Source organism: Delphinapterus leucas, chromosome 1 (assembly GCF_059928025.1).
Source record: "Delphinapterus leucas isolate spDelLeu-1000000601 "Yukka" chromosome 1, BTC_Dleu_Yukka2, whole genome shotgun sequence".
In the NCBI taxonomy this organism is placed as follows: domain Eukaryota; kingdom Metazoa; phylum Chordata; class Mammalia; order Artiodactyla; family Monodontidae; genus Delphinapterus; species Delphinapterus leucas.
In genome coordinates, this window is record NC_143129.1 from 77,631,388 (window position 1) to 77,658,654 (window position 27,267).

The 27,267-nt window shown below is 52.6% G+C and overlaps 3 protein-coding genes across 9 annotated transcripts; 1 reads left to right on the plus strand and 2 right to left on the minus strand.

Moving 5' to 3' along the window:
* Positions 1–42: 42 nt before the first annotated feature.
* On the minus strand, positions 43–6,595 carry RAB25 (RAB25, member RAS oncogene family). 2 transcript variants are annotated; one of them, XM_089913823.1, is made up of 6 exons: positions 6,397–6,595; positions 3,297–3,492; positions 2,466–2,496; positions 1,488–1,681; positions 750–830; positions 43–370 (listed from the first exon to the last, which is right to left on the minus strand). In XM_089913823.1, the coding sequence occupies exons 2-6, from the start codon at positions 3,430–3,432 to the stop codon at positions 258–260; spliced, it is 555 nt and encodes a 184-aa protein (XP_089769949.1). In that variant the 5' UTR covers positions 3,433–3,492; positions 6,397–6,595; the 3' UTR covers positions 43–257. The 2 variants fall into 2 exon arrangements, with proteins under 2 accessions (XP_089769949.1, XP_022415330.1); XM_022559622.3 differs by lacking the exon at positions 2,466–2,496 and having other exon boundaries at positions 6,397–6,592.
* A 5-nt stretch (positions 6,596–6,600) lies between these two features.
* LAMTOR2 (late endosomal/lysosomal adaptor, MAPK and MTOR activator 2) lies at positions 6,601–11,547 on the minus strand. 2 transcript variants are annotated; one of them, XM_022559598.3, is made up of 4 exons: positions 11,383–11,539; positions 10,925–11,087; positions 8,499–8,588; positions 8,073–8,262 (listed from the first exon to the last, which is right to left on the minus strand). In XM_022559598.3, exons 1-4 carry the CDS (start codon positions 11,448–11,450, stop codon positions 8,206–8,208), a joined length of 378 nt encoding a protein of 125 aa, XP_022415306.1. In that variant the 5' UTR covers positions 11,451–11,539; the 3' UTR covers positions 8,073–8,205. The 2 variants fall into 2 exon arrangements, with proteins under 2 accessions (XP_089769985.1, XP_022415306.1); XM_089913859.1 differs by lacking the exons at positions 8,073–8,262; positions 8,499–8,588 and adding an exon at positions 6,601–6,705 and having other exon boundaries at positions 11,383–11,547.
* Positions 11,548–12,514: 967 nt separating this feature from the next.
* UBQLN4 (ubiquilin 4) lies at positions 12,515–25,859 on the plus strand. 5 transcript variants are annotated; one of them, XM_089913900.1, is made up of 11 exons: positions 12,517–12,672; positions 14,194–14,345; positions 14,734–14,951; positions 15,756–16,018; positions 17,646–17,804; positions 21,529–21,754; positions 22,828–22,967; positions 23,459–23,542; positions 23,707–23,822; positions 24,021–24,207; positions 25,515–25,859. In XM_089913900.1, the coding sequence occupies exons 1-11, from the start codon at positions 12,565–12,567 to the stop codon at positions 25,725–25,727; spliced, it is 1,866 nt and encodes a 621-aa protein (XP_089770026.1). In that variant the 5' UTR covers positions 12,517–12,564; the 3' UTR covers positions 25,728–25,859. The 5 variants fall into 5 exon arrangements, with proteins under 5 accessions (XP_089770040.1, XP_089770049.1, XP_089770026.1 ...); XM_022559432.3 differs by having other exon boundaries at positions 12,518–12,672; positions 25,575–25,859; XM_089913919.1 differs by lacking the exon at positions 12,517–12,672 and adding an exon at positions 12,980–13,895.
* The last annotated feature ends 1,408 nt before the right edge of the window (positions 25,860–27,267 follow it).

Here is a 27,267-nt window from a genome sequence, read left to right on the forward strand (position 1 = left end):
AGATGAAGGGGAGGCACAAGGAAGCAGCAGGATGTCCAGGTCTTGATACAAAACACAGCTTTATTGGGGGGCCCTAGTCTGTGAGGGGGTGACCGATAATAGAGATGTGTGGGGAGGAGGGGCAGCGCATGAAGACCTTAGAGCTCTGCGGGGCTGCGAACAAGGACCGGCCACTCTGACATCTGGAACCACAGGGCAGGGAAAGCTCCTGGATCTGGGGTGGGAATGGGGGACACCAGAGCGCCAGCAGGGGCAGGTCAGAGGCTGATGCAACAGGCCCTCTTCTCACCAGGGCCCGGCTCACTGCCCAGGGTGAGGGCATTGGTCCGGGTGCTGTTCTGCCTCTGCTTGGACACCTTGGCGAAGATCTCTGTGAGGGCAGAGGGCAGTGGTCAGGTCAGATGAAGATTTAGAGCCCGCCCTCCGCATACACACTGTACGTGCCCCTTTCTGAACACCGAGGGTTCCGCTAGAAGGAAGAGGAGTTTGGGCACCTGGGTCCCTTCTACTTACGTGGGTGGAGAAGGGCTAAGACTCAGCTCCCTGGTAAGTGTGGCCTTCTGCTTATTTCCCTAAGCTCCAGCTGAGGGGGTGGGGGGCATACTAGGGAGGCTCTAAGAAGGCTGGGGGTCGACAGAGGGGCTGAGGAATCAGCTGGGGCGGGCGAGGGCTGGGTGTCTGCATTCCTCATACTGTCCACAGAGGCTCGCGGATGGGATGGGGTGCCTGCCGAATGGCAGAGGCTCTACCTTTGAGGACAGTCTCAAAGGCCAGCTCAACGTTGGTGGAATCCAGGGCCGAGGTCTCCAAGAATAGCAGCCCATTGTTTTCTGACAGGAAAGGAAGCACACCATTAGCTGTGGAGGGCCAACGCGATAATAATAATATTTACTTCATGTTTACCATGTACATTTGCTATGCACTAAACCCTTGGCATGTGTAGCTCATATAAAACTTAAAACAACCTGTGAGGTAGGTTTGAATACTAACCCTTTCTTATAGAAGAGGAAACTGAAGCCCAGAAACAGAGAGAATGAATAAAGAACTTGCTTGGTGTCCCACAGCTAGTCATTGGCCAAGAGATGTGAAGCTGGGCCATGGGACTCCACAGCCTACACCCTTAACCACTGTATCTTGTTGCCTCTAAACCCCAGAAAGCCTGGGGAAAGTGTGACTGCAGGTGGTCAAGGGGAGCCCACCTGCTACACTTAAGATCTCTGAGCATCGCAGGGTGGGCTGTCCTAAAACCTACTATGAATAATTGCCCATAAAGACAATCTCAGGGCAAGTGGTGGGACATAAAGAGGGACACAGGGTCACAGAGGGGAGGGTCTAGGAGATTCTGAGGAAGATGGGATAGAGGTAGGGGATCCTGCGGAGGACGTCCAGGCTGGAGCCCTACGGTGGGAACAGGGGCTGGGGAGGTGGGATCTGGGATTGCATCGGCAGGGCTGGAGGGGTCAGGCTGGGTCACGGTGGCCTCTCACCAGCGAACATGCGGGCCTCGTCAGTAGGCACCTCTCGGGCCTGGCTGAGGTCACTCTTGTTACCAACGAGCATGACGACGATCGTGGCCTCGGCGTGGTCGTAGAGCTCCTTCAGCCAGCGCTCCACCACGGCATAGGTCTGGTGCTTGGTTAGGTCAAACACCAGTAGGGCCCCCACCGCACCACGATAGTACCTGGGTGGGGGGTAGTGGGGTGGACAGAGGCAAGGTCAGGGCCATCAGGCCCAGCCTCAGAGCAGAACCCTCAAGCCAAAAGCCAGAGATGAGTACCAGAGATGGGGAAATATGAAAACTAGAGTCCAGAGACCCAAACCGCACAGGGCAGCCCAAAGCTCCCATGTCTGAAGCTGAGCACCCTCCAGGGATACTGGTCTTGGAGCCTCCGAAGACTCACCTCCCTTCTCCAAAACCACTGGCTCCCTCCTCCTTCCTAGCCCTTCTGCTTCTCCAGGTCTTTTTTTCTGATTTTAGCCCCTGCTATTCACCAATGTATGCCAGGGCTCTGGTCAAGACAGCCTCCTAGATGTCCCACCTCTAAGATCTTGACCCACAGTGTCTTCTCTCTCATGGCCATCTTTCTAGGACTAGCTAAATCTCCCCTATCATCTGAGGCATCCTTGCAAGCATCCAGTCTCACTCTTGGAGTTAGATGGAGCTTCTTCAGACTGGTGGTATCTAATTACTCCCATTTTATTGAAGAGTCAACTGAGGCTCGTGAGAGTCAGGTGACCAGGACTTCCCTGGTGGCGCAGTGGTTAAGAATCCGCCTGCCAATGCAGGGGACATGGGTTTGAGCCCTGGTCTGGGAAGATCCCACATGCTGCGGATCAACTAAGCCCGTGCGCCACAGCTACTGAGCCTGCGCTCTAGAGCCCGTGAGCCGCAACTACTGAAGCCCTCACGCCTAGAGCCCATGCTCCTCAACAAGAGAAGCCACCGCAATGAGAAGCCCGCGCACCGCAATGAAGTGTAGACCCCGCTCACTGCAACTAGAGAAAGCCCGTGTGCAGCAACGAAGACCCAACACAGCCAAAAATAAAAAAATAAAATAAACGTTTTAAAAAAAGAGTCAGGTGACCAGTCCAAGAGTAATGGGTATGTATAAACAAAGCCCCTGACTCCTGTGCTGTCCCCCACTACACACACACACACACACACACACACACACGCACACACACCACCTTTGGCCTAACACTGACTGGGAGACACTCTGTGTCTGGTGTCAGGAGACCTACGTTCCTCTATGTCCTCTGAGTCTTTGTAAAATGCAGCTGAGGGGTCCAGCCCTTCACCTTGTGGTTAGACAGTGAAGGCTGCCAAGTGCAAAGCACTGTGCAGAAGTGAGGGTGTGCTCTTGATCGCGGAACCTGCCCCCATCCCAGCTGCACCCTGATTTCATCTGCTTGAGACTCAAACTTCTCGTATTTAAAGAGGAATTAATGATAGCACCCTACTCCTGTGGTACTTTGAGGATTACATAAAATGCCCAATGTGCCCAATGTGCCCAAGTGCCTTGTACTTTCCTGGGCACATAGCAAAGACTTAAGTAAGTGGTGGCGATGACCCTTGTGTTTAGTTCCAGCAGTCAGTATCACTGCAGCCTGTCTCAGACTGTTCGTAGCTCACAGTACTCACGTCTCCTGACTCGGGCGCAGTGGCCTGTGGTCCCATTCAGGGAACTTGCTGCTGAGTGTCCTTGCCTCCTTCTCCTCCTCCACCTCTCCTCCAGAGGTGTGCCCTGACTTCCCCAGCACCCCCGCGCCCCAGGAGACCCCCAACCCCAGCTCACGCCGAGGTGATGGCTCGGTACCGCTCCAGGCCAGCCGTGTCCCAGATCTGAGCCTTGACAGCGGCGGTGCCCAGCATGACAGTGCGGGTGGAGAACTCAACCCCGATGGTGGTACGGCTGTCGTGGCTGAACTCATTGCGAGTGAATCGGGATAGCAGATTGGTCTTCCCCACGCCTGACTCGCCGATCAGCACCACTGAAGGAGTGGAGAGATAAGGGCTGAGCTTGGAGGGTCTGCCCATCCGAAAAGGGGAGCTGAGCTCAGAAAACTGAGGAGGGAGCCAGGTCTCCTGGCAGAGGCTAGGGTCTGCAACTCTACATGAATGCATCCATCGTGGGGCAGAAGGGCTGAGAGTTTGAAACAGGCTGTTTAAGAGTTCTAGGCCTGGTGTGTTGTGACGTGGCTGCAGAGTCAACCTGCGAATATGGTGATGGAGTGACGTCTATGGGCTGTTTGTGGGTATTGGCATTCAGGGTTGTGAGGGAGGAGGGAGGGTAGGGGCCTGGGGGGAGGTTGCACATTTCTGGGTGGGGGAGTATGAGAACATTGTGCGTGTTTCTATGTATACGAGCTGGAAGGACAAGTGGGAGGTTTGTGTGTCTCTGCGTGGGGAGCAGAGGTGTGAACAGAAGTGTGGGTGAGGAGAAAGTTTGGCAGGTGACACATCTGTAGGTGGGGGAAAGGTATGGACGTATGTGTACAAGAAGTTAGGATCCAGTTGTCCCCAAGAAGGGGCAGTCTTGTATGGTTAAGACCATGGGACTGGGTGTGGGACCAGCTATGTGTGTCCTTCAGCAAGCTATTATCCTCTCTGACCTTTTTCTTATGAAAAAGTGGTAATATCAATAGCATCTATCTTCTGGATTGTTGCAAGAAGTAAATGAAATATTGCCCAGGATATAGTGAGTGTGCAAAACTGTTACTGTCGTTATTGTTTTTGGTAGAACAGTGCTTTTACCTTTAGGTTTTCAGGGACAAGGAGCCACCAGCGGGGCCGTGAAGAGCCTTTAGGCTGGAGGGCAGCATCCAGGGCCCAGCCTTACCCACCATGGGTGAGTTGGGACTGGGGTTAGAATGTGGGGCTGCTGTAAGTACAGCTCATAATCGCATTGGCCCTGAGCTACCCAGGATGGTTCTGGAAAGGCAGGCAGGCACCCCAGGACTGGACACCACATATTCTGGGTGCTGGTCCCCACTCAGCCTCTGACTAGCTGTGTGACCCTGAACAAGTGGCTCTCCTTTTCTGGGTGTCAGTTTCCCTGTTTATAAAACCTATAAAGGCCCCCTCCAACTTTAAAAATTCCCTATTTGTTTAGTGCAGGAAAGAGCTGGGAGCTATATGGGTGTGTGTGGATAAGAGGTTGTATGGACGTGTGTGTGTGTGTGTGTGTGTGTGTGTGTGTGTGTTCCTGCCTCTCCCCTACTGGGAACCTCATCCCCATCTCATCCCTCCCAGTGGGTGTGCTCTGAGCCCTATCCTCAGGCCCCAAAGGGGCTCAGGGCAAGGGCTTTGGAGTCAGACAGACCTGGGTTTGAGTACGGACTTAGTGACCTTTTGTAAGTTATTTGCTCTGTGTCTCATCCTCATCTGTAAAATGGAGATGCTAATGGTTAACATTTATTGAGCGCCTACTGTGTGCCAGGCACCATCCTGAAGGCTTTACACATATTAACTCATTTAATCCTCACAACAATGCCATAAGGCAAGTACCATTATTAGTATCACCCCATTTTTACAGGGGGGTTAAATGATTTGCACGAGATGGCACAGCTAGTGTGGTAAACACGAGCTGTGCTGCTCAGATGAGCCTTCTAGGAAGGACTTGCCCCCAGCCGCAGGCAGTGCAGTCAGCACACAGCCTTCAGCTGTTGGCTCCTTCGGCATCTGCTTCTGACGCAGAGGGCAGCCTCACCGGAGGTCATACCTTTCCTGGGCAGTCCGCACGCAGTGCCCGAGCAAGGCGAGGGGAACCCAGAGCTGCCTGCCCTCGGCCAAGGCTTTGTGATCTTGCCTTGTAGTGTGACTTCTCCCTCTGCCCAATCCTGCGTCCTGCCTCTTCCTTTCACTGCTGTTGAGCCACAATAAACATCTTACGCCCCAAACTTCTCAGTGTCTGCTTCTAGTGACCCCAACCTGTAATAACTCGTAAACGGCAGGGCTGAGATCTGAACTCATGCTTTCAAAATGAAAGATAATTTTGGGGTTGTTATGGTGATTAATGAGCCACTGGCTGGCACATAGCAAGGGTTCAATAAACGATAGGAGTAGTATTGCCCCAGTCTACTGCTCACCCTTACTCTGTCTCCCTTCCTGGGAAAGATGCTGGGAGTACAGGTTCCCCAACCCCTGGTCGACTGAGAGTCCCAGCTCAAGTGAGGGCGGGGCAGCGGCTGGGAGAGGCAGTGGGGTGGGGTGGCTGGAGAGGGAACCATAGGGCAGCCAGTCCACCCTGCCCTGAAGGAGGTGTGCAGGTGGGGGTGGGGAACACTAGACTGACCAAACACAGGGGCGAGATAAAGGAGCAGGAAAGATACATGCGGGCTTCCAGGGACAGCCAAGTTGAACCCAGTTCCTGGTATTCGAGCCCAAGGGGCAGACAGACAAAGCCATGGTGCTGGGGGTCCTCCAGGTTCTATTAGACCCTTCTCCCAGTCATTACATCTTCCCTATGGCTTTCTCCAGCGCTACGACGGGATAGATCTATCCTATCTCTCCTTTCCTGTACAGTTGCCTAGAAAGGTGACTTTCTTCCTCTTAAGTCAGCTTGTTTCCCCTTCTTCTCAGGAGGGAATCCTCCATCTCTGGTGCTGCAGTGGCTGACTATTCCTAGGGGTTTGGGCTTCCATTAGGAACAGGGCAGAGGAGCCTAACTTGGTACCATTAAGGGGTGATCAGCATTATTTACTAGAGCATTCTGGCAGCGCCAGTAAACAGACCCTCCCCCACTCCTTAGGCTTTCTTTCTTATCCAAAGGAATGATGAGCCCTAGGAGGTAGGTCCTGCTAAGTGATTAAAAAGCAGGAAGGGGCCTCTGGCTCTGTCGTGCTCTTCCTGGGTCTCTCTCAGGCGTTCCTCTTTCTCTACGGACCCCGACTCACCCTTGAAGACAAAGTTATAATCTTCCTCGTTTCTGTTCCCCATCTTGGCTCCACATGGAGGGCACAAGTGTCTTCGAGGGCAGAGGTGACGGGTCTGTGCGTTGGTTCGATGCCCTCAACCCTCAGCTCTCAAGGGACCTGGAACCGGCCTTCCTCTCATCGGGAGTAAAGAGACTTCTGCAGCCAGAGGGATCGAGGGCCGACTTCAGGCTAGCCAGGGCCTAGGGGGCTCAGCTCTGGCAGGTGGCGGTGCTGTAAGGAAGCTGAGAGGACGGAAGCTGAGAACAGGAACGGTGAGCCGCTGGAGACCTGGGGCCCAGGTGGGTGGAGAGACAATGACGTCAGACAGGTTAGACAGGTTGGGTGTCTGCTCTCAGCCTGGGCTCCTGCAAGCAGGCAGCAGGCAGGCTCAAGGGAGTGACAATGGGGGCAGCTGGGACAGGGACAGGACCTTCACAGAACCAGAGGACAGAATTCGCGTTGCTAGGTTCCTGGGACCTGTGGCCATGGGGGTCCCAGCCACCAGTGAGTGAGAAATAGTCCCTTGGGGAGCAGGAAGCTACTCGGCCTCCCGCTTTTCCGCAGAGCCTGTGGTGAGGGGTAACTGGGGGCACAAGAGGAAGGGCTGTCGTGAGGAGGGGCTGGGGTCACCCTGCTGCAGCGCAGAGCTCTGGGAGGTGCATCTTAGATATAGCAACTTCTGCCGCTCCCCGACAGCCCAGGGCCTGGGATGGGCAGTTTCTCATCCTGGGTGGAGCTGGAACTTGGAACCTACCTGCTTGCCTGGGATGAGTCCCTTCCTACAGCACTAGGAAAGGGGCTGGTAGCTCCCCGTCCAGCCTTGTTCTAAGGACACTGGATAAGGGGAGACCTGGGGCAGAAACAGCAGATGAGGTGAGGGGTCTGAGTGCAGGGACAGGACTTCTGGATTTTTTCTACTCCTTCCCCAGGACCTGAGGCTTCAGAGCGAAGCCCTCCTGTCTGCAAAGGGCTTCCTGATCTGGAGAAGGTCTGTGTGAGCTTGTCAATGCCTGGAGAAGAGGGAAGGGGTGGCCCTTGTAGGCCGCTAGGGGGCACTCTCCCAACCAAGAGTAGAAAAGGTGTCCCCCAAGGGACTTCAGGACTGAAGGACACTGAACTCCCACGCCCTGTTTTCTCTCTGTCCAACATGACCCCCACCAGCCCCTTGTTCCTCTCAGCTCACTCCCAAGGTTTTTTTTTTTTTTTTTTTCTCCGGTATGCAGGCCTCTCACTGTTGTGGCCTCTCCCGTTGCGGAGCACAGGCTCCGGACACGCAGGCTCAGCGGCCATGGCTCACGGGCCTAGCCGCTCCGCGGCATGTGGGATCTTCCCGGACCAGGGCGCGAACCCACGTCCCCTGCATTGGCAGGCGGACTCTCAACCACTGCGCCACCAGGGAAGCCCACTCCCTAGGTTTTGCCAACAGGTGGGTAAGATTCTTCTCTGAGTGGCGGCGGCCTGGTGAGGTCACACCGCTGGAGAGGCCAAGGGACCTGAGGCATCACTGCCAATAACCTTTTGGTGTTGGAGGTCGTGGAGAAGGAGTGAGTGGGAAGCCCCTCACTTGCAAAACATGAAGAACCTTATAAGCAATCCCTGCTCCTTCCTATCTCCTCTGATTCCCCCCCATCCAAGAAAGCAGCCAAGACACAAGACAGGAGTTGAAGTTTATTCTTGGGAAGAACAAAGTCCCCCCAACCCTCCACATCCAGGAAGGCTTCCCCAGGGCGCCCTGCCCCTCCAAAAGGTCATCTGTCTTTTCTGAACCCCTGCTTCCACCAACACCCATTACGATGCTGCTACTTGGGTGAGAGGCTCCTCCAGGTACTGCACCAAGGCCTGGGCCTGCGAGAAAGGGAGGAGAAACCAGTCCCACACAAGGCCTGCCATTGGAGGGATCTTAAATTCAGGTCTACTCCTAATGCCGAGCCCCCAGCCCCCAGCCTCCAGTGTTAGCCCGCACCAGACTTGAATTGGGTGACACGAGAACGACTTCGGGAAGGTGGTGGGGATGGGAGTGGACACAATGACGCAGCATGAAGGCTGGGCCCAGGGTTTTACAGGGATGGGCACATACACACCTTGGCCTTGAGCATTCCGAAGCCAACAGTCTCCTTGGCATACATGCACAGTAGAAGGTTGGCCACTCGAGTGATGGCTACACGGCCCTCCTGGTGGGGGTGATATCAGGGGATGTGACGCTCTGCTTGCACCCTGTGCCCCGCTTCCCCCATGGGCTCTTCTTGAGAGAGACTGTATCTTCCTTCCATGTCCTGGGCACAGCAGGAGCTTCTGCTGGGGGACTTTGGCCACAGACCTGGACGTGAAGTTCTGAGGCCATTCCAGCCTCAGCACAGCCACCTACTAACCAAGTTGCCCTGGGAAACTCAATCTCCCAGAAGCTCAGTTACTCTTTCTGTAACCCGTACCTCACTCCAGCTGGTGAAGATGCTAATACACAGGAAGGAGTTTTGTATCTGCAAAGGGCTGTCCAGATGGGTGATGTTATTATTATGGCTTATTATACAGTTATTATCATTATGGTAAGGGGAGAGCAGTAACCCAACTTATACTTCTCCTCACTACCCAACGTAATGTTTTTCAAACTGTAGGTTTGGCCTCAGGGTTAACTGACCCCAGATCAATTAAGAAGTTGATCAGCATTAAAAGAAAAAGAAGGGGAATTCCATGGTCCAGTGGTTAGGACTCGGCGCCATCACTGCTGGAGCCCAGGTTCAATTCTTGGTCGGGGAACTAAGATCCCGCAAGCTGTGCGGCGCGGCCAAAAAAAAGAAGAGAAATGAAGTATATTGCATATAGTAAGGGAAGTACTGTTTCATGAAACTTTCGTTTTACTGGACTCTGACTTAAAATATATTTCTTATGGCTGGGTTGTGGTCAGAACATTTGAAAGCTATTGCCCTTATAGCACCAGCTCTAGGGTAGGCACCCTAGGAATCATCAGTGGAACTAGTATCCTTGGTTAAGGAGGGAGTGAGGAAGAGGTAGGTGGCTGAGTTACAGTGGAAATCCTTCCTGGAGAGTTCAGTCTTGGGGCTTTTTCAATTTGGTTCAGCAAACTTTCACTAAGCATCCACTGTGTGCCTGGAACCAGGTGCTGCACCCCCTGCCTCTCTGGGTACCTCATCTACTAACCTCTCCCATTCTCATGCTACTCCAGCCACTTCAACTTTGTTGATCTCTGACTAGGCATCATTCTGCCTCAGGGCGTTTGCACTTACTGTTCTCTCTATCAGAAATGTTCTTGGACTTCCATGGTGGCGCAGTTGTTAAGGATCCACCTGCCAATGCAGGGGACACAGGTTTGAGCCCTGGTCCAGGAAGATCCCACATGCTGCGGAGCAACTAAGCCCACGAGCCACAACTACTGAGCCTGCGCTCTAAAGCCTGCGAGCCACAACTACTGAAGCCTGAGTGCCTAGAGCCTGTGCTCCGCAACAAGAGAAGCCACCGCAATGAGGAGCCCGTGCACTTCAACAAAGAGTAGCCCCCTCTCACTGCAACTAGAGAAAGCCCATGCGCAGCAACGAAGATCCGATGCAGCCAAAAATAAATAAATTAATTTAAAAAAAAAGAAAGAAATGTTCTTAACCCAGAGAGCCACATGGCTTGCCAACTTCCTTTAGATCTTTTAGATCTTTGATGAGATGTCACCTTTTCAGTGAGACAGTCCTTGACACAAACATCCTATCTCACTTCCTTTTTGCTTTTTCTCCACAGCATTTTCAATACCTAACATACTACTTTTTATACTTACATACATATGTTACAAAACATATTTACGAACTTTTTTTATGAACATACATATTTTACTTAATTTAAGGCATATGTAAGACTGTAAGCTGCATTAGGGCTGTAGTTTTTGTCTGTCTTGTTTGCTACTTTTTCCCCAGTCCTGAGAACACTGCAGGGATCTAAAAATTTGGTGACTGAACAGATAGAAAGGTGAATGAGACAGCTTCTGTTTCCAAGAAGTTCACAGTCTAATGGCCACTTCCCCTTTCTGGACTGCATCGAGTTCCTCTGTAAACTGAAGGGATTGGACTAGGGTCTGGAGATTCTGCCATGCTTCTGAGTCTGTGAATCTCAGATGACAACACTTTGTGTCTGCATATCACTCTACAGTTTATATCCACCCTTTCATTTGATCACAACAACCCTGTGTGCATGGTGTGGTGATGGGGATTATTGTTTTCACCTTGGAGGTGTGGTAAGAAAGCCCAGAGAGGTTAAGTGACTTACCCAAGGTTCCACAAATGATAAGTGGCTGGCTGAGACCAGAACCCCAGCCAGACCTCAGGTCCAGGACTCCTTTCTCATCACCACTTGATGCATAGGGTCCTGCCTATTATAAATGCTGCTGCAGACCGACTCTTAGTAATCTTCCAGAGATCCTGTCCCTGCCCCTCCAACCATCCAGGATGGGGTCCAGGTCGCCCCTTGGGGATGCCCTTAGAGAAAGAGGAAGTGGCTCCCTTCTCCATACCATGCAGTCCATGAGGATGAATTTGAGATTGTCTTCATTAAACGCTTGGTTCCCGTTCCGGTCGTAGGCCGCCCAGATGTTACTGGCGATGGCAGCGGTGACCCGGGCGTCCGTATCCCCGTAACCGGAGTAGGCCAACAGAGATCCCTCGTTATTCAGCAGCCTGGCGAAGGAGTAGGAGGGATATCAACGTGCTCAGGACGGGGAGTCAAACGCCTGGGCTCCCATCCTAACTCCCGCCACTGGCCCTTCTAGAAAGCAAGCGTCTGGGCTGAGTGTGTGCTACAACATGCCCCGAGCACCCAGTACGTCGGTTTCTCTTTTCGAGAGGGGCCCTCCGGCCGGTTCACCTAGCTGCTGCTCCCTCTGCCACCTCCTCCCTTCCCCACCCCTCCCTCGGAGAGTCGCGCGCTGCCCCACGCCAGTGCTCGCCACTCGGGTTCTCGGTCCGCACTCACAGGGTGCTCTGGACGCCTCCAGTATTGGCCTGGCTTAGCACCTGAGTCAAAGCCTTGGGACGCAGCATGCCTGCGGCTCCTATCCCTGGGCTTTTGCACCCAGATCCCCGAGTTTCCTACTGCTGCCCTCCGCCTGCCGCTTGCCGTAGTCCAGCTGCCCTGCTCCGGAACGCCCTGGGAGTTGTAGTTTTCTGGCCTGGCTTTGTGGTTCTGACTCAACCCCGCCCCACCGCGGAGTACCCTGGGAATTGTAGTTCTTTGCGATTTCGCGAGGCACCCTGGGAACTACAGTTCGCTTTTCCAGTGCGACCACGCGGTTATGGGGGAAAAGAGCGGGAGAAAAAGGACAGAGGCAGTACTGGAAGGACATTTAACCCCCTCGGGCAGAGAAAAGTCATATCCGCCTGACAATTCACGATTCAGTAGTTAAAAGAAAATAAAATCCCTATATTTGTCGGGCACACCTTTGGTTACTTTTCAAAGTAAATTTCTACATTATGCACAGTTCTGTGAGATGAGGCGATAGATACTATTGAGGAAACCAAGGCTCAGAAGGGCCACGCAGGCAAAATTCAGGTCTCTAGAGTTGTACTTAATAGACTTCGGGCAGGCCACTACTCTCAGGGGAATAAAGTCAATCCTAGAGACAAGGTTTTAGGTGGACATCCAGAAGTGGGAAAATTCAACCTCAAAGTCGGGAGAGGTCTCAGGCCTAGAAAGAATTTGGGCTTCCCGAGAAAGACCAGTTATCACAGGGAACGGAGATAAAGTGGCGACACAGAAAGTCCTTTGTCCCGGAACGGGACTTAACCCGCGGAGGGGCGGGGGCAGCTTTGGGCCCGGGTGGACTTCAACTCGGCTCGGGCGGGCTAGTTCGGCCCCCGTCCCGCAGTGACGGACACGCCCCGCCTCCGCCCCGAACCCCTCGGGGGCCGCAGCCCAGCAAGGCCCTGTCCAAGCTGCCGGACCCCGGGCTCAGTCCTGGGCGGACCCGCTGCAGTGGCCCCCCCAGTCCGCCCGGGGCGCTGTGGCTGAGGCTGGTCCGGAGGGGGCGGTGAAACCTTGGGAAGGGGAGGGGAGAGGGGAGTGTTGGAGGCGCCGGAGCCGAGCCCGGACGGCCGGCCGGGCGGGGAGAAGGAGGAGCCGGGGCGGGCTGGCGGGCGGCCGGGTGGCGGCGGCGGCATGGCGGAGCCGAGCGGGGCCGAGACGAGGCCCCCCATTCGGGTCACCGTCAAGACCCCCAAGGACAAGGAGGAAATTGTGATCTGCGATCGAGCCTCGGTCAAAGAGGTAGTACGGGTGGCGGGGGTGGGGGTGAGCGCGGAGGAGGGGTCTGCGAAGAGGGGGGTGGCTCTGAGACGGTGGGGCGTACGGGAGGGCCGGGGAGAGGAGGGCGGGGGCCCAGCACGCACTCGGAGGAGCGGAAGGGAAGGGCAGGAGGGTAGGGGGCGTCCTGCGGGGGTGGTCTGGGGGAGCGTGGCGCGTGTTGGGGAAGGGAGGCCGGGGATTTGCCTTGTGGCCTGGGCTGGGGGCGTGGTGGAGAGTGCGAAGAGGACACCTTGCACAGGGAAGGGGGAAGGACCCTGGGTTTGAGGGGAGTATTCGCCCCAGTTACTGGTCGGGGTTCGAGGCGCCGAGTCAGAGTGGGGGCCGGGCAAGGAGCTGAGCGGGCGGGAGGCGCAGGTTGGGGGAGAGCTCCGGGCTGCTACTGTGCGCCTCAGAGAACGCCCAGCATTCTCACGCCCGGCCAGGGGGTAGGATTTCCCTCTGCCCGGATGTTTCCTACTCTTTCCAATCAAGGTGGTTACATTTGATTCTCAGCCCCTCTGGGATTTACACAGTGTGCAGTAGGTGCTCAATAAAAATGTGTTGAATGAGTGAATGAGGGAATATTGCCTGTGTTCACCACCCCCCTGTGGCTGCTCCAGAATTTCACAGAGGCGGGGCTTAAGATAGGCGTCTGGTTGGAAGGGAGGGATCTGGAAGCTGCCTTTGCTTAACAAGTGCACTCTTTTTACTTAGAGTGTGGGTTTGATTTGGTTGGGTTGATAGGGGTGTTGCTGATAGATTTGGGGAGTCTAACTCTCCCCAAGCCAGCCTTTAGTGCTGTCATTGCCCCTCCCCCCACCTTATAAAATGACTACATTCCAGAATTTAAATAATTTTTGCCTGCAAAGCTGAATTTGAAATCAGCCCTAATTGGGTGGCCCCATGTGTTTGGTTAAGAGCCTGGGCTTTGATGTCAAGACCTGAGTTCCAGTCTGCCCAGAGCAAGTTACCTAACTGTTCTGATCCTCAGTTTTCTCATCTTTAAAATGGAGATAATAATTAACATGTATCTCATGGGACTTAGACTCTTTAACTAGTGAATAGTTAGTGCCGTTATAAATGGGATCTATTTGTTGTAGCTGTTACAGGAACACTGGGAATAAAGAGAGGAAAGAGAAGGCTGAAGGGAGATAGGGCCTGGGCCCAAGGCTGTTGAAGGAGTTGGGATGGAGAGAACTGCCCAGGTAGTATGCTCACAGGGAACTGGGTGGATGGACTGAAGAAGGAGTGGCAGATAGAAGCAAGGGCTTTCTAGGGTGGGAGACCCTGGGGTAGAGCTGAGAGGAGCTTCTCGCTGGTCCACCCCTTGGTTAAGAAAGGAGCTGCTTATTGCAGCTGGAGGGATGCAGTCAGGACTGCTGAAAGGACTTCCCACGACTAGAGATGGGGGCAAGGGAATGCAGAGGCTTTGAAGAAGAGGCAGGGTCCCTGGTTGGACGAGCCCAGGCAGCCTCCACAGTGACCTTTGCCTCTTGATCACAGTTCAAAGAGGAAATCTCCCGGAGATTTAAGGCTCAGCAGGATCAGCTGGTCCTGATCTTCGCAGGCAAGATCCTCAAGGATGGGGACACACTGAACCAGCATGGGATCAAGGATGGGCTCACTGTCCATCTGGTCATCAAGACCCCTCAGAAGTAAGTTCAGGAGAGGAGCAGGTCCAGCTTGGGATTGGGCATTTTTTTCCCCACCTGATACTTTCTCACCCGTTGTTCAACTGTACATCTAAGGCCTATGCCAAGGCCCAGGAAGGTGGCTCTTGGATGGATTGCCAGGAAGCCCTGTGATCTCATCTGCAGGGGAAGGGAACCTGATTTACCTCTCCCTGAATATCCTGAAGATAGAGGATACTCGCTCCTCTCTTCCTCTGTCTGATTTACTGACTGCCCCCAGCATCACCCTGCCCCAGCCTCAAGGTTGCTTAGGAGGTGGCTTGGGTTAGGGCTGTACCTGCACAGCAAGCATAGAAATCATTGTCTTCCCTTTTGTGTTCACTTCAACTGGGATTTTTCTTTCTGTCCTCAGGGTTCAAGATCCAGCTACTGCCACTGCTTCTTCCCCTTCCACTCCAGACCCAGCCTCAGCGCCCTCCACCACGCCTGCTTCACCCGCCACTTCTGCCCAGCCCTCCACTTCTGGCAGTGCCACTTCGGATACTGGCAGTGGAAGCCGAAGGAGCAGTGGCGGGGGTACCTCCCCAGGGACTGGGGAGGGACCTCCCAGTGCCACTGCATCCATACTCTGTAAGCCTTTAGGGTGGAAGGCACTGTCCTGTTTTGGGCTGTGGATTGTGGGAGAGCCAAGAGGAGAAAATATGGTCCCTGCTCCTGATCTGATGGGGATTGGGGACCCCTGGACATAGGGGTCCAGACATTGGTACTTGAGCCAAGAGGGGGAAGAAACCAGTTTGTGAGGGCTTCCCAGAAGAGGAGAGCATGGCAAAATGTTAAGAGTGAGGGGAGAGGGGCTTCCCTGGTGGCGCGGTGGTTGGGAGTCCGCCTGCCGATGCAGGGGGCGCGGGTTCGTGCCCCGGTCCTGGAGGATCCCACGTGCCGTGGGGCGGCTGGGCCCGTGAGCCGTGGCCGCTGGGCCTGCGCGTCCGGAGCCTGTGCTCCGCGGCGGGAGAGGCCACGGCAGTGAGAGGCCCGCGTACCGCAAAAAACAAACAAACAAAAAAAAGAGTGAGGGGAGAAATGGGGCTGGGCATGTGGGGAACCCTGGGTAAAGATATTGGAGTTTGGGAAAAAGGTGGGTCCAACAGTAGCCCGTTGGGGAATATTTATTTGCTCATGCAGTAGGCCATCACTGGTTACCCTCTCTGTGCTCAGTATTGTGCCTGCCTGTCAGCCTCGGCCATCAGAGAGGTCTCAGTCTAGTAGGCTCACGTCTCTTTGCCAGCAGTGGATCAGGGCTGGGGCTGTGGAAATGATTGGAAAAGGGAGATGTGAGAAGCAGAAGGGGCCCATCCTGGAGACTTGACTTCAGTGGCTCTGGCCAGGTAGGGGAAGAGCCTTGTGGCGGACTGTGACCCTGCCCCCTCCCCCCAGCTGGCTTTGGGGGCATCCTGGGCCTGGGCAGCCTGGGCCTGGGCTCTGCCAACTTCATGGAGCTGCAGCAGCAGATGCAGAGGCAGCTGATGTCCAATCCTGAGATGCTGTCGCAGATCATGGAGAACCCCCTGGTCCAGGACATGATGTCTAACCCCGACCTGATGCGCCACATGATCATGGCCAACCCCCAGATGCAGCAGCTGATGGAGCGGAACCCTGAGATCAGCCACATGCTCAACAACCCTGAGCTCATGAGGCAGGTGGGTCTGAGAGGAGGTTGGGATTGTGGAGGGCACCTGGTGCCCGGCTGTGCCCCGCCTGGCCTTTTCCCACCTTGTCCTACCTTGACTTGTTCATTCATTCATTCATTCAGCAGCCATGTTTTGAGCCCTGGGGGTACAGTGATGAAAAGACATAGGCCTAGCTTTCTAGGAACTTCTGGTCTCAAAGGGAAGTGGGACAAGTAAGCAGGCTGTTATAATAAAGTGTGGTCGGTGCTATTATAGAGATAGTCACAGTATCCCCTAGAAGCACACAGAAGGGCTCCTGATCCTACCTGGGGCTCAGGGGAGGCCCTAAAGGAAGTGTCACCCAAGCAGAGACCCAAAAGAGGAAGAATGTACCAGAGGAAGAAAAAGAGAAGAGTATTCAGGGCTGAGGGACAGCAAGTACAAAGGCCTGGGAATGAAAGATAATAGGAGGATTGGGGAGCATTGTGTCTGGACAGGGCCTGGTGGGTAAGGGAGACCCAGGGGGGGTGATTTGGTGTTGGTCTTTGGGAGCTCCATCTCGTGGCCATCCACCAGGGGATGGGACGAGGGTAGACGATCTCAGCAGAGCTGTGGACACTAGTGCTAGGCTCACCAGAAGATAAGTTCCAGAGGGCAAGGATTTGCAAGTGTTTTGTTCACTGCCTAGAACAGTGCCTGGTATATAGTAGTCACTCAATAAGTACTTATTAAATGAACGAATTGTGGGATAAGAGATCAGAATCTTATCATAGACATAAAAGTGTCTTAGAAGAGGCAAGTGTGGAGCAAATTTGGGAAGAAGGACAGGGAAGGCATTCCAAGTTGGATGGGAACAAGAAGCAGCTATGCTCATTTTATCTGTTATGTACTGCTGTCCCCTAGAGCTGACATAGGTCACCCCCTCCTTATTGAAAGTGAGCCATTGGTTCCCAAGAGAAAGCCCCCATCCTGTTTCTCAAGATTCAGTGAGGCCAAAGACCTGGGGTGAGATCTGGAAGGTGTTGGTAGCATTGTCCCAGCTTGAATCCTTTCCCTCCCCAACTTGTCATTTACCAGAAGCCATAGTCTGGTCTCGGTCAGACAGACCAATCTGGCCTTGAACCCTGTCTCCACCACTAACTGGCTGTGTGTCCCAGGCAATGAGTCTCTGAGCCTATTTTCTCATCTGCTAAATAGGGACAGAAATACCTACATGGGATGGTTATTGTGGGTATTAAATGATTTGAACTCTGTAAAGTACTTAGCCCAGTGCCTGTATGTCGTAACTGCTCAGTAGATGTTAATTTTCTCTTTTGCTTCTTCTTTTTCCTCATGTCCTTTCTTATTCAACTTCCTTGTGCTCCCTGACACTTCTGAGGATCCTCTGAACCTGAGGGAGGGAAGCTGCTGCCCTCACCCCATCTGGGATCATTGTACCCCCAAAAGTCAACCAGAATACCCATAGGGAGACAGGGTTAGAGCCAAGGTGACAGTAGAGGAAGGAAGTCCAGTTCACCCTACTCCCTGCCACTATGGGTCAGTTCCTAGGCCCTGGACCCTGGTCCTGATGCAGACCTCCTCATCAGGGCCCACTCTTTTCCAAGCTTGGTGATCCCCTGGTTCCAGGGCCATTCTCTCTCTTTCCCTTTTCCACCAGACGATGGAGCTTGCTCGGAATCCAGCCATGATGCAGGAGATGATGCGGAACCAGGACCGGGCCCTAAGCAACCTGGAGAGCATCCCTGGAGGGTATAATGCCCTCCGCCGCATGTACACGGACATCCAGGAGCCCATGTTTAGTGCTGCCCGGGAACAGGTGGGGCCAGGGGCTGGGCTGTGGGAGGGCAGTCTGGACTCAGGATTACCTACCCCAGACCCAGGCAAGACTGAGGTGCTGTCTGCTCCTCTTTCCTTCCCTAGCCCCCTGAGGGTGGGCCTTGGCCTAAAAGTGGTTCTCACGCTGCATAGCCAGGGATGGGAAGCCAACTTGCATGGGACTGAGGCACTAGGGCAGAAGATAGCAGAGTTCCCTAGGGGAGTGGGCAGTGGGTAGTATCCAAGGGATTTGACATTGTTTTGACAAACTTCTTGCACCAAGGGCTCAGAGGTTGTGGGGCAGGCCTGGGGTCAAACAGCCAGCCCTAGCACAGTGTGTCTCAAGTGTGGTCCACAGATCACCTGTATCAGAATCACCTGGGGAGCTTGTTAACCATGAGATTCCTGGTCCCCACCTTTGAGCTACTTATTGAGTCAATCTCTGGAATCAAGTCCTGGGAATACACACTTTAAAAAAGGCTTTAAGAATTCTTTCCAAATATACAAAAAGTATAGCATTCTCTTGTATCCTTGTGGCCCTAAAATGTTGCCATATATAGTTTCAGTGCCTTTTTGGGTTCTTTTTTTAAAGTTTAGCTTACACTAAATACAGTATACATTTACTTGTTTCAAAACTCAAAAGTTACACAAAGTAAACAAAAGGGTATTTAAAAAGTATAGAAAGGTATACAGGCTCAACAAAAGTATACACAAGGGATCCTGCTGTTTCCATCTCCCAGCCACCTCTTTTCCACCCCAGAGTTAACAAATGTTGTTAGTATTTTGTATGTTTTCCTAGACGTATTAAACATTAGCAAATAAGATATTACACATAGAATTGCAGCCTTCACATACCCCTCGCCCATCTTATACCTCTCTTTCCCTCTCCGGAGCTAACTACCACCCTGAAGTTGGTGTTTGTCATTTCGATTCTTTTAATTACCTATGTACGAATCCATAAACAATCTCTGGCCTTGTTTTGCATATTTTCAACCTTATAGAAGTGGTACCATGCTGTTCATATAATTTTAAACTTGTTTTTTTAAAAAAATCTAAAAATGTTTTATTGAAGAATAATATAGTTGCAGAAAGGTGCACATATCATAAGTGTACAGCTTGATGGACTTTCACAGACTGAACGCCCCACCATCCCCAACCAGCACGCAAGTGGGAGAGTGGGGCCTCACGTTCCTTCTTCCTCGTGGAAAGGAAAAAGCACCATATCCTGAGTGGCCCGTGCTATCCCAGCAGATTCCTTGTTCATGCCGTCTCTGCCCTACACCAAGTCTCCACAGATGAGTGTGCCTTGTTGACCCTGTCCCTACGATGATGCCACATTGTCTTAATTAAGTCTGGGCATCAGGTAGGGTGAACCTCCCCTCCCCGCTTCCAGCTTATACTTCACCATCCTCTTGGTTATTCTTGCCATTGCTCTTTCAAATTTTAGAAAGTGCTATAGGGATCAACTGTGAGTTTTTAAAGAAATTAATTTATTTTAAGTTTAATTTTATATAAGTATTTAATTAAAAATGTATATCAAAGTAAGGTATGTACCTGGTTAAAAAAAAATTCAGGTAGTTGAGCAAGGCTTTATGACAAGCACCCAGCTAATTCTGATGTACTCTAAGGTGTGTGAACCACTGGTTCAACTAAAAGAACATAACGTTTGGCATCAACAAACCTGGATTCAAATACCTGCTCCATCATACTTCAGTGGTGTGATCTTAAGTGAGTTGCTTAACCTCCCTGAGTCTTCACTTCCTCATTTGCAAAATGGAGACAATGTGTTATAGCAGTATTCTCAATCATTTTGGTCTCTGGACCCCTTAATTTATTTTTTGTTTAATTTTTAAAAAAAATTTTTTTTTTTTTTTTTTTTTTGGCCACACCGTGTGGAATGCGGGAGTCTTAGTTCCCCAACCAGGGATTGAACCCGAGCCCCCTGCAGTGGAAGCTCAGAGTCCTAACCACTAGACCGCTAGGGAATTCCCCTCTGAACCCCTTTATACACTTAAAAATTATTGAGGACTCCAGAAGCTTTTGTTTTTGTGGGTTAGGCCTATTGATATTCACTGTATCTGAAATTAAAACTGAGAAGTAAAAAAAAATTTATTTATTAACTCATTTAAAAATAACAATCCATTATACATTAACATAAATAGCATATTCTTTTGAAAAATAACTTTATTTTCCAAAACAAAACTTTAGAGGAAAGAATGGCCTTGTTTGACTTTTTTGCAGATCTCTTGAATGTCTGGCTTACTACAAGACATCTGTATTCTCAGATCTGCTTCTGCATTCAGTCCGTTGCAATGTCACATGTTACATAGCCTTTGGAAAACTCCACTGAATACTTATGAGAGAATGAGAGTGAAAAAGGCAAATAACATCTTAGGATTATAAAAATGGTTTGTAAACCTTGCAGGGGTCCTAGGACCACACTTTGAGAACTGGTGTATTAGAGGGATATTGTAAACATTAGAATAAATGGGTCAGGCACATAGTAGGTGCTCAATAAATGGCAGCTATTATAACTTTTGGGAGTTCAGGGAAAGAAATTCAGGCCTTAGGGTGTATGGGGAAGAGCAAAGCAGGACCCAGAACTAGGTGGGTTTGGGTGCTAGGCAAGTTACCTGAACAGGAAACCTGAAACGTTGACAAAGACTGAAACTGGTGCATGAACCCTGGCCTGCAATCCCTGTTATCTGAACAAGTATCTGGTAGGGTGAAGGAACCACAGCTCAGAGCAGGAGGGTCCTTGGTCAACCCTGGTCCCCACGACACACTTTGAATAAACAGGAAAAGTGACTGGATACGAAACTCCATGGTGGGGAGGGGCTGAGGCTGCTCAGGTACCTCCTGTGTGGGTGTTGGCGGGTCCAGAGGGAGGACATGTGGGTGCTGCCGTGGGCAGCCCACCATATGGTGGGGTGCAGACCCTGAGACGATCCTGGATAACATAGTTGGGGGCCTGGTGCTGAGGGGGACTGTTTAGCTGAAGCAGCCAGTCTGAGGAGATAGGCTGTGGGGAGGGAGGGGAAGGAGGAGATTACATGGAGGAAGCAACAGAAGGAGAAGACCTAGGGAGGTGTGCTTAGCCAGAGGTGTGCTCAGCCAGAGGTGTGCCCACTAAGGGGCTCCATTGTGGTGTGCCTGGATGGACAGAATGCCACGTGGGGGACCTGGGGGTGAGGGAGAGGGTTCAGTGGAGTTAGTCTTAGACCAAGGTGGCTGGAAAAGGGAGAGCTAGAGGCAGATCGGGGTCGAAGTAGAGAGCCAGCTCCCATCAAGCCAATAATTACCTATTGAGCACCTACTAGTGTCAGGGGCCAGGGGTGCAAAGGTGAATCTGACATCGTCTCTGCCCCTTAAGAGCTAAGGAAAACAAATATCTCACTACACAGTGGGAAAGGTGTGTGTAAAGTATTGATACTATAGAGCACAGAGGAGATTAGATACCAAATATTTAGAGCCACCAGGGGTGAAGTGACGTTTCCAGTTATCTGAGGGGTTCAGTTATCCAGTCATCAGCAGGCAGCTCCCACCCTGCAGGATGAGGGTGAAGTTGCCCATTGTGGGGCTAGAAATTGACCTGAGGACCTCCAAGGTTTTAGATCTCTCTCCCTTTCCCGGGGAAGGGGAGGCTATTAGGTGAGAAGAAAGAAAGGGCCTAGCCCTTAAGGATTTGTTTCAGTCCTTAACCCAAAACCTTTCCCTCCTCCCAGTTTGGCAACAATCCCTTCTCTTCCCTGGCCGGGAACTCCGACAGCTCATCCTCCCAGCCTCTGCGGACTGAGAATCGAGAGCCCCTCCCTAACCCCTGGAGCCCCTCGCCCCCCACCTCCCAGGCCCCCGGGTCCGGTGGGGAGGGCACCGGAGGATCGGGGACCAGCCAGGTGCACCCGACAGTCTCGAACCCCTTTGGGATCAATGCGGCTAGCCTGGGGTCAGGTATGTCCTAGGGTGGAAGGAGCTTAGTGGGGTCACCAGGGCAGTCCCTCTGCCCCAGGACTGAATGGGGTTCACACTGCTCCAGAATATTGAAGACAGAGGTGAGACTGTATTGAAGCCACAGAGGGGGCTCTGTAGCCTGGAGTAGTGGCTCGACCCCTCAGGGTAAGGGTTGGTTCTGGCCCTGTCCTGATGTCCCTAGGAGTGACCTAAGTAAAGGCTTATGAGTAAACCAGGCCCCACTTCCTAAGCTCTTTCAACACTGCTGGTACTATCCAGAGTAAATGGGTCAGACTGGGAATGGGGTGTGGGAGAGGAATCAGGGGGCAGGTAGATGTGGGCTGGGGGAGAGGGATGTGCAGAGCTGCCTTGTACAGAGGTGCAGGTTATGCACTGCACAACCCTGGGAGATGCCCCATTTGTCTGGACTATGACTATACATATGGCTCTAGGGATGTGTGGTAGATGCTCTGATTTCTCTGTACCCTGGGGAGCATCTTGATTGGGAAAGTCCCTTCGCCTCTATGTGCTTATTTCATAAATAAGGTACTTGAACCTGATCCATGGTTTTAAAATTGTACTTCTGAGTCTTGAGGGCTCTGGCCCATCTCCAGGATGAGGGAAGACCAAAAGCGAAAGGCTCCAGGCCTCCTGCCCCGGCTCCAACCAGACCACTGACATACTTGGTTTCCAAGTGAGATTTGGTTTGAGGAAAGGGTCTCTGCTGCTAAGACAAGTTTGAAAACCGTTGAACTGGATGATCTTTAGTCAAATCCTTTCCAACTCTGACATCTGACCTGTGGCAGGAACAGTCCAGAGGGGCATGAATCAGATCCAGTTTGCAACTGGCTTGTCCTTAGCCGAGTAGTTGGGGAAGGGGCCAGGACAAAGCCGGGCGAGATGACCTCGGAGTCAAGAGAGACTTGGACCCACGCCCCAGTACTTGGGTGCCCATTTGACCGTTGCCTCTCTGAGTTTTGTAACCACTCAGTGCCTGAAGTAATGTAGATGGAAGTGAGGCATCTGGTTTCCATCTGGACCCCTTTTCTCTTGTTTTTTCCTTCTTGTCCTAGGGATGTTCAACAGCCCGGAAATGCAGGCCCTCCTCCAGCAGATCTCTGAGAACCCCCAGCTGATGCAAAATGTGATCTCAGCCCCCTACATGCGCAGCATGGTGCAAACGCTTGCCCAGAACCCCGACTTTGCTGCTCAGGTATGGAACTGGCACGAGGGGAGTGTGTTGGGGGCTGTTGCTTGCGATGATCAAAACGCTCTGGAGCCAGACCGCCCGGGTTTCTGTATCGAGCTCTGCCACTTCCTAGCTGCGTGAGCCAAGCAAGTTGTTTAACCCCAGTTTCCTCCTCTGTAAAATGGTAATAACAACAGTTCCTGCCTCAGAGGGTTGTGAGCGTTGAGTTAATACCATAAAGTGTTTAGAACATGGCATGGCACGTGGTAAGCCCTGCGCGCTCGGAACTGTTAGCTGTCATCATCCTCGTCAGACTGGCTCCTGACTCTCGTCCTCGTCCAGAGTATAGTTCCATTTCCTCTCACTGTCCCACTTAGGCCTTCAGGATACTTTGAGAGCCTTGGAAAAGCTGGCCAGATTTCCTGCAGTGGAGGGGGTGCCAAGGGAGATGAGGCCGTGGGGGCATTCTGGGGGTGGGTAGGCCCAGGCCTCCCCTACTGCCTTCACCCTGGCAGATGATGGTGAACGTGCCGCTCTTCGCGGGGAACCCCCAGCTGCAGGAGCAGCTCCGCCTGCAGCTCCCAGTCTTCCTGCAGCAGGTGAGTGAGGAGCCTAGACGGGCGGAGGTTGAGGGCCGGGGTAGACCCCGAGGCCCAGTGGGTGGAACTTAAAGGAGGGGCCGCGCTGGGCTCCGGACTCAGGGTCTAGGCTGCCTCCTGTCTCCTGGTACCTCCTGTTGCCTTTCTCTGCTGTTTCCCACCAGATGCAGAACCCGGAGTCACTCTCCATTCTTACCAATCCCCGAGCCATGCAGGCGCTGCTGCAGATCCAGCAGGGACTGCAGACCTTGCAGACCGAGGCCCCCGGACTGGTACCCAGGTGAGGGTCGGTGGCAGGTGGGCAGCAAGGTTCTGGCTACTCCTCCCCCTCAACCCCTTTCTCTGCCACTCTCTGAGCAGCCCTTGTGTCTCTGAGGGTCTTTTTCCTGGTCCTTCCAACTGCTTTTCCTTCTGGATCTCACATTGCCATCCCTTTCTCAGAGGCCATCTCCCACCTCTCGGTCTCTCCTGCCTGCAGCCTTGGCTCTTTTGGGATGTCCCGGACCCCAGCCTCCTCTACAGGCAGCAACGCTGGGTCTGCGCCTGAGGCCCCCACCTCCTTGCCAGCCCCGCCAGCCACATCCTCTCCAACAGGGGCCTCCAGTGCTCAGCAGCAGCTCATGCAGCAGATGATCCAGCTTTTGGCTGGAAGCGGAAACTCACAGGTACATGGGGCAGCGGGGCTGGCGCTGGGACCCTGCAGTGTTCAGGGTGGCAGTAGAATGGAGACAGCAGAGCAGGCTTTGGAGTCAGCCAGACCTGGCTTTGGTTCCTGGTCTGCTGCTTTCTAGCCTTGGGCAAGTTACCGATCTTCGTAAGTTTAGTTTCCACAGCTGTGAAATGGAGATGAGACTAGTAATGGCACTACTGGGTCAGCTGGGTACTGGTCTGTGTGCCTTATGTATAAGAGCTCATTTACTTTACTCTCCACAACAGCCTTGCCAGGAAGCTATTATTATTATTTCTGTGTTACAAAAGGGGAAAACTAAAGCCCAGAGAAGTTAAGTGGCTTGCTCAGAGTCGCATATCTCGTAAGTAATGGAGCTACAATTCAAACTGAGGCATGCTGGCTCCAGAATTTACACTGTAACTACTGTTACACCATTTCTGCTTATATCAGAGGACCCTTCTGATAATTAAAGTAGCCTCCCTCTCTGAGACAAGAGAGGAGGATTCTGGGAGGTGAGGTGACCAGAGCCGTGGGCCACATAGTCAAGGCCTGGGGTTTGGGGGAGGAGCAGGGATGAGCCCCTTAACCCTTCTATGGCCTCTGTGACTCATCTGGGAAAAACCTTTCAACAGGAATATAAGTGTGCCCAGCTCTGTGCAAGGCATTGAGGGGGCTGGATGAAGGGATCCCCAAGGCCCAGTCCAGCTTAAATTGTGTGGACCGTGATGGAAAACAGCACGGAGCATTGGAAACGGCTCTTGTACTGCGTGTTGGGGGCCTCTGTGATTGCTGTGCTCCTTTCAGCTCTGAGTTTTCTGTTCATGATCTAGGCTAGTGCCTCCTAAACATGCCTTGGGGAAAACATTTCCAGGAGATGTTTATAGGAGTGTCAAAAACGAAAAGCCTTCTCTTTCGTAAATAACCGTGTTTGTTGATTGGTGAAACACAATTAGCAGGTTCTTGCCTTCCTGGGGCCCTTCTCTGACCTTTACTGTGGCCGTGTGTGCGTTGACTGCCAGGAAGGAGGGGGCTTGGAGGTGGTATTTATCAACCACAGAGCATTTGGCTTTTGGATTGCCTGTTAACATCTCCAGAGTGTTGATGGAAAGCAGTTGGGAACATCGGCTGATCTAGGCCTATCCATTACTTCGAAATCTTAAGAAAGATGCCCCCCGTCTTATGATGACACAGTTGTTTAGTGACTTGGGACGCCGGCTCCTTGGCCTCTGTTTGCAGCTCACCGACCCCTGCCCCATTGGTTGACTCTGAGGATGTCTTCTTCTCACCATTATAAATGCTCAGAATCAGATAGGCCCCCTGGCGTTGGTCCTGTGCCCGCTTCAAAAGGCCTGTCCCCTCCAGGTGCAGACGCCAGAAGTGAGATTTCAGCAGCAGCTGGAGCAGCTCAACTCCATGGGCTTCATCAATCGTGAGGCCAACCTGCAGGCCCTGATCGCCACAGGAGGGGACATCAACGCAGCTATCGAGAGACTCCTGGGCTCCCAGCTGTCCTAATCCCTCGGCCCGTGCCTCCTGCCTGTCCCGTCCCTCGATGCCAGCGTTTGGTTCCGACCCTCTGCAGCTTGTCATCCCTTCTGTCTTCTCCCTTGTCCTCTCCAGACGGCAGGGTGACTTTAGAGGCGTGGGCCCCAGCCCCGTAGCTCTGAGAATTCCAGTTTTACTTCTGCACCTCTTGTAGAACCTTCTCTCCTGGTCCTGCTCTAGCAGAGCTATTTAAACAGTTCTCACAGTTTTGTTGATTGGCCCCTCCTCCTTGGCCCTCCCCGCCTTCACCTTTGCAAGCTTCAGACTTCTCAGTGGCAGTGCAGAGCTGAAGGAGGAACCGACTCTCTGCTTTACTGGAACAGGGTCTTCCGTCTGTACCACTAGGGTTTTGCTTGTCTTATGTTTACTTTTGGTAACTCTTCCTTCTTTCTCTCCCCCATCCCCTCCCACCTCTAGCCTAACCAATGCTAGACTTCCATGCTCTGAAGGAGGGGCAGGTGAAACAGGCTGTGATTTTCCTCTTCACCCCCTGTTCTGTTCACTTCACCCAGCACTTTTTCATGGGGTCTGTTGGGACTTCCAGAGGAAGGAAGATGCCTGTTCTCCCCGTCTGAAGGGAGAAGTGAGACACAGCCCTTTGGAGCACGAATTAACAGGCCCTGGACCAGCCCAATGAGGGGAGGAGGGAATGAGATTTTCTGGAGGAAGGCAATCAGGGAAAGAGCCTGAGTAGAGGACTTGGAAGTTGGAACTGACAGGGAATGGAAGAACTAATAGTTCTTTTAGGCCGGAGAGTCCAGGCTCAGGCCTGGCAAAGGAGACTTAAGAGATGTTAACGGAATTTGAGTGGAAGGAAAGGGCTCAATGAAGCTAAACAATACGGCTCACAAGGGGTTATGTTGGTTCAGTTTCCGCAAACACACATGCTTATATATATACACACACATTTCCATGAACCCAGGACCTGTCTGTGTCTCCAGGTACCAGTAATTTAAGCTCCCCTCAAAAGACATGAAGAGGATTGAGGTCTGTCTTAGCAGTGGGTGTGTGTGGGGGTGGGTGGGTGCATGCATGCATGCACGCACACATGTGCATGTGAGTTGAGTGGGAGGGTGGATCCCTTGTCGATTTCTGGTTTAGAGTTTTCTCCCACCAGAGAGAAGTAGGCAAAAGGGCCAGTCTAGGTCAGGAATAAATACAGCCTGGAGAGCTAGATCCCCTGGGCTTCTGGATACTGGGTAAGCCAAGGGTAGTGTGGGTACCTCTTCTGAAGCTGTCAGGGCTGTGACCAGCACCCTTATTACCCCTCCCTTCATTGCTTCGGGAAATAGTAGGGGAGGAGTCTTTCCCTCTAGAACCCCTGGCCTTTGGCGTCTTAGCTCCTGCCCTTTGAGTTTTCACTGTTTCCCTCCAGGCCAGAAAGTTCTATTTGAGGAAGGAAAGGAGAGGGCAGCAATGATGCCTTTGATCTGGAATTGGACATTGCTCTATTGGAGCACAGAGGAGGCTCGTATCACCTCCTCTATCTGCTACTTAGCCCAGCTGCTTG

Bases quoted from the DNA above. Each gene is read 5' to 3' on its own strand.
- RAB25 (XM_022559622.3), bottom strand. From the start codon at position 6,439: ATGGGGAACAGAAACGAGGAAGATTATAACTTTGTCTTCAAGG. The intron at 3,493-6,396 runs GTGAGTCGGGGT...CCACTCCTTCAG, and splicing joins TTATAACTTTGTCTTCAAGG to TGGTGCTGATCGGCGAGTCA. The intron at 1,682-3,296 runs GTGAGCTGGGGT...CCCCCCACCCAG, and splicing joins TACCGAGCCATCACCTCGGC to GTACTATCGTGGTGCGGTGG.
- UBQLN4 (XM_089913900.1), top strand. From the start codon at position 12,565: ATGGCGGAGCCGAGCGGGGCCGAGACGAGGCCCCCCATTCGGGTCACC. The intron at 14,346-14,733 runs GTAAGTTCAGGA...TTCTGTCCTCAG, and splicing joins GTCATCAAGACCCCTCAGAA to GGTTCAAGATCCAGCTACTG. The intron at 21,755-22,827 runs GTATGTCCTAGG...TTCTTGTCCTAG, and splicing joins TGCGGCTAGCCTGGGGTCAG to GGATGTTCAACAGCCCGGAA.
- LAMTOR2 (XM_022559598.3), bottom strand. From the start codon at position 11,450: ATGCTGCGTCCCAAGGCTTTGACTCAGGTGCTAAGCCAGGCCAATACT. The intron at 11,088-11,382 runs GTGAGTGCGGAC...CTCCTTCGCCAG, and splicing joins GGAGGCGTCCAGAGCACCCT to GCTGCTGAATAACGAGGGAT. The intron at 8,589-10,924 runs GTATGGAGAAGG...CACCCCCACCAG, and splicing joins TCATCCTCATGGACTGCATG to GAGGGCCGTGTAGCCATCAC.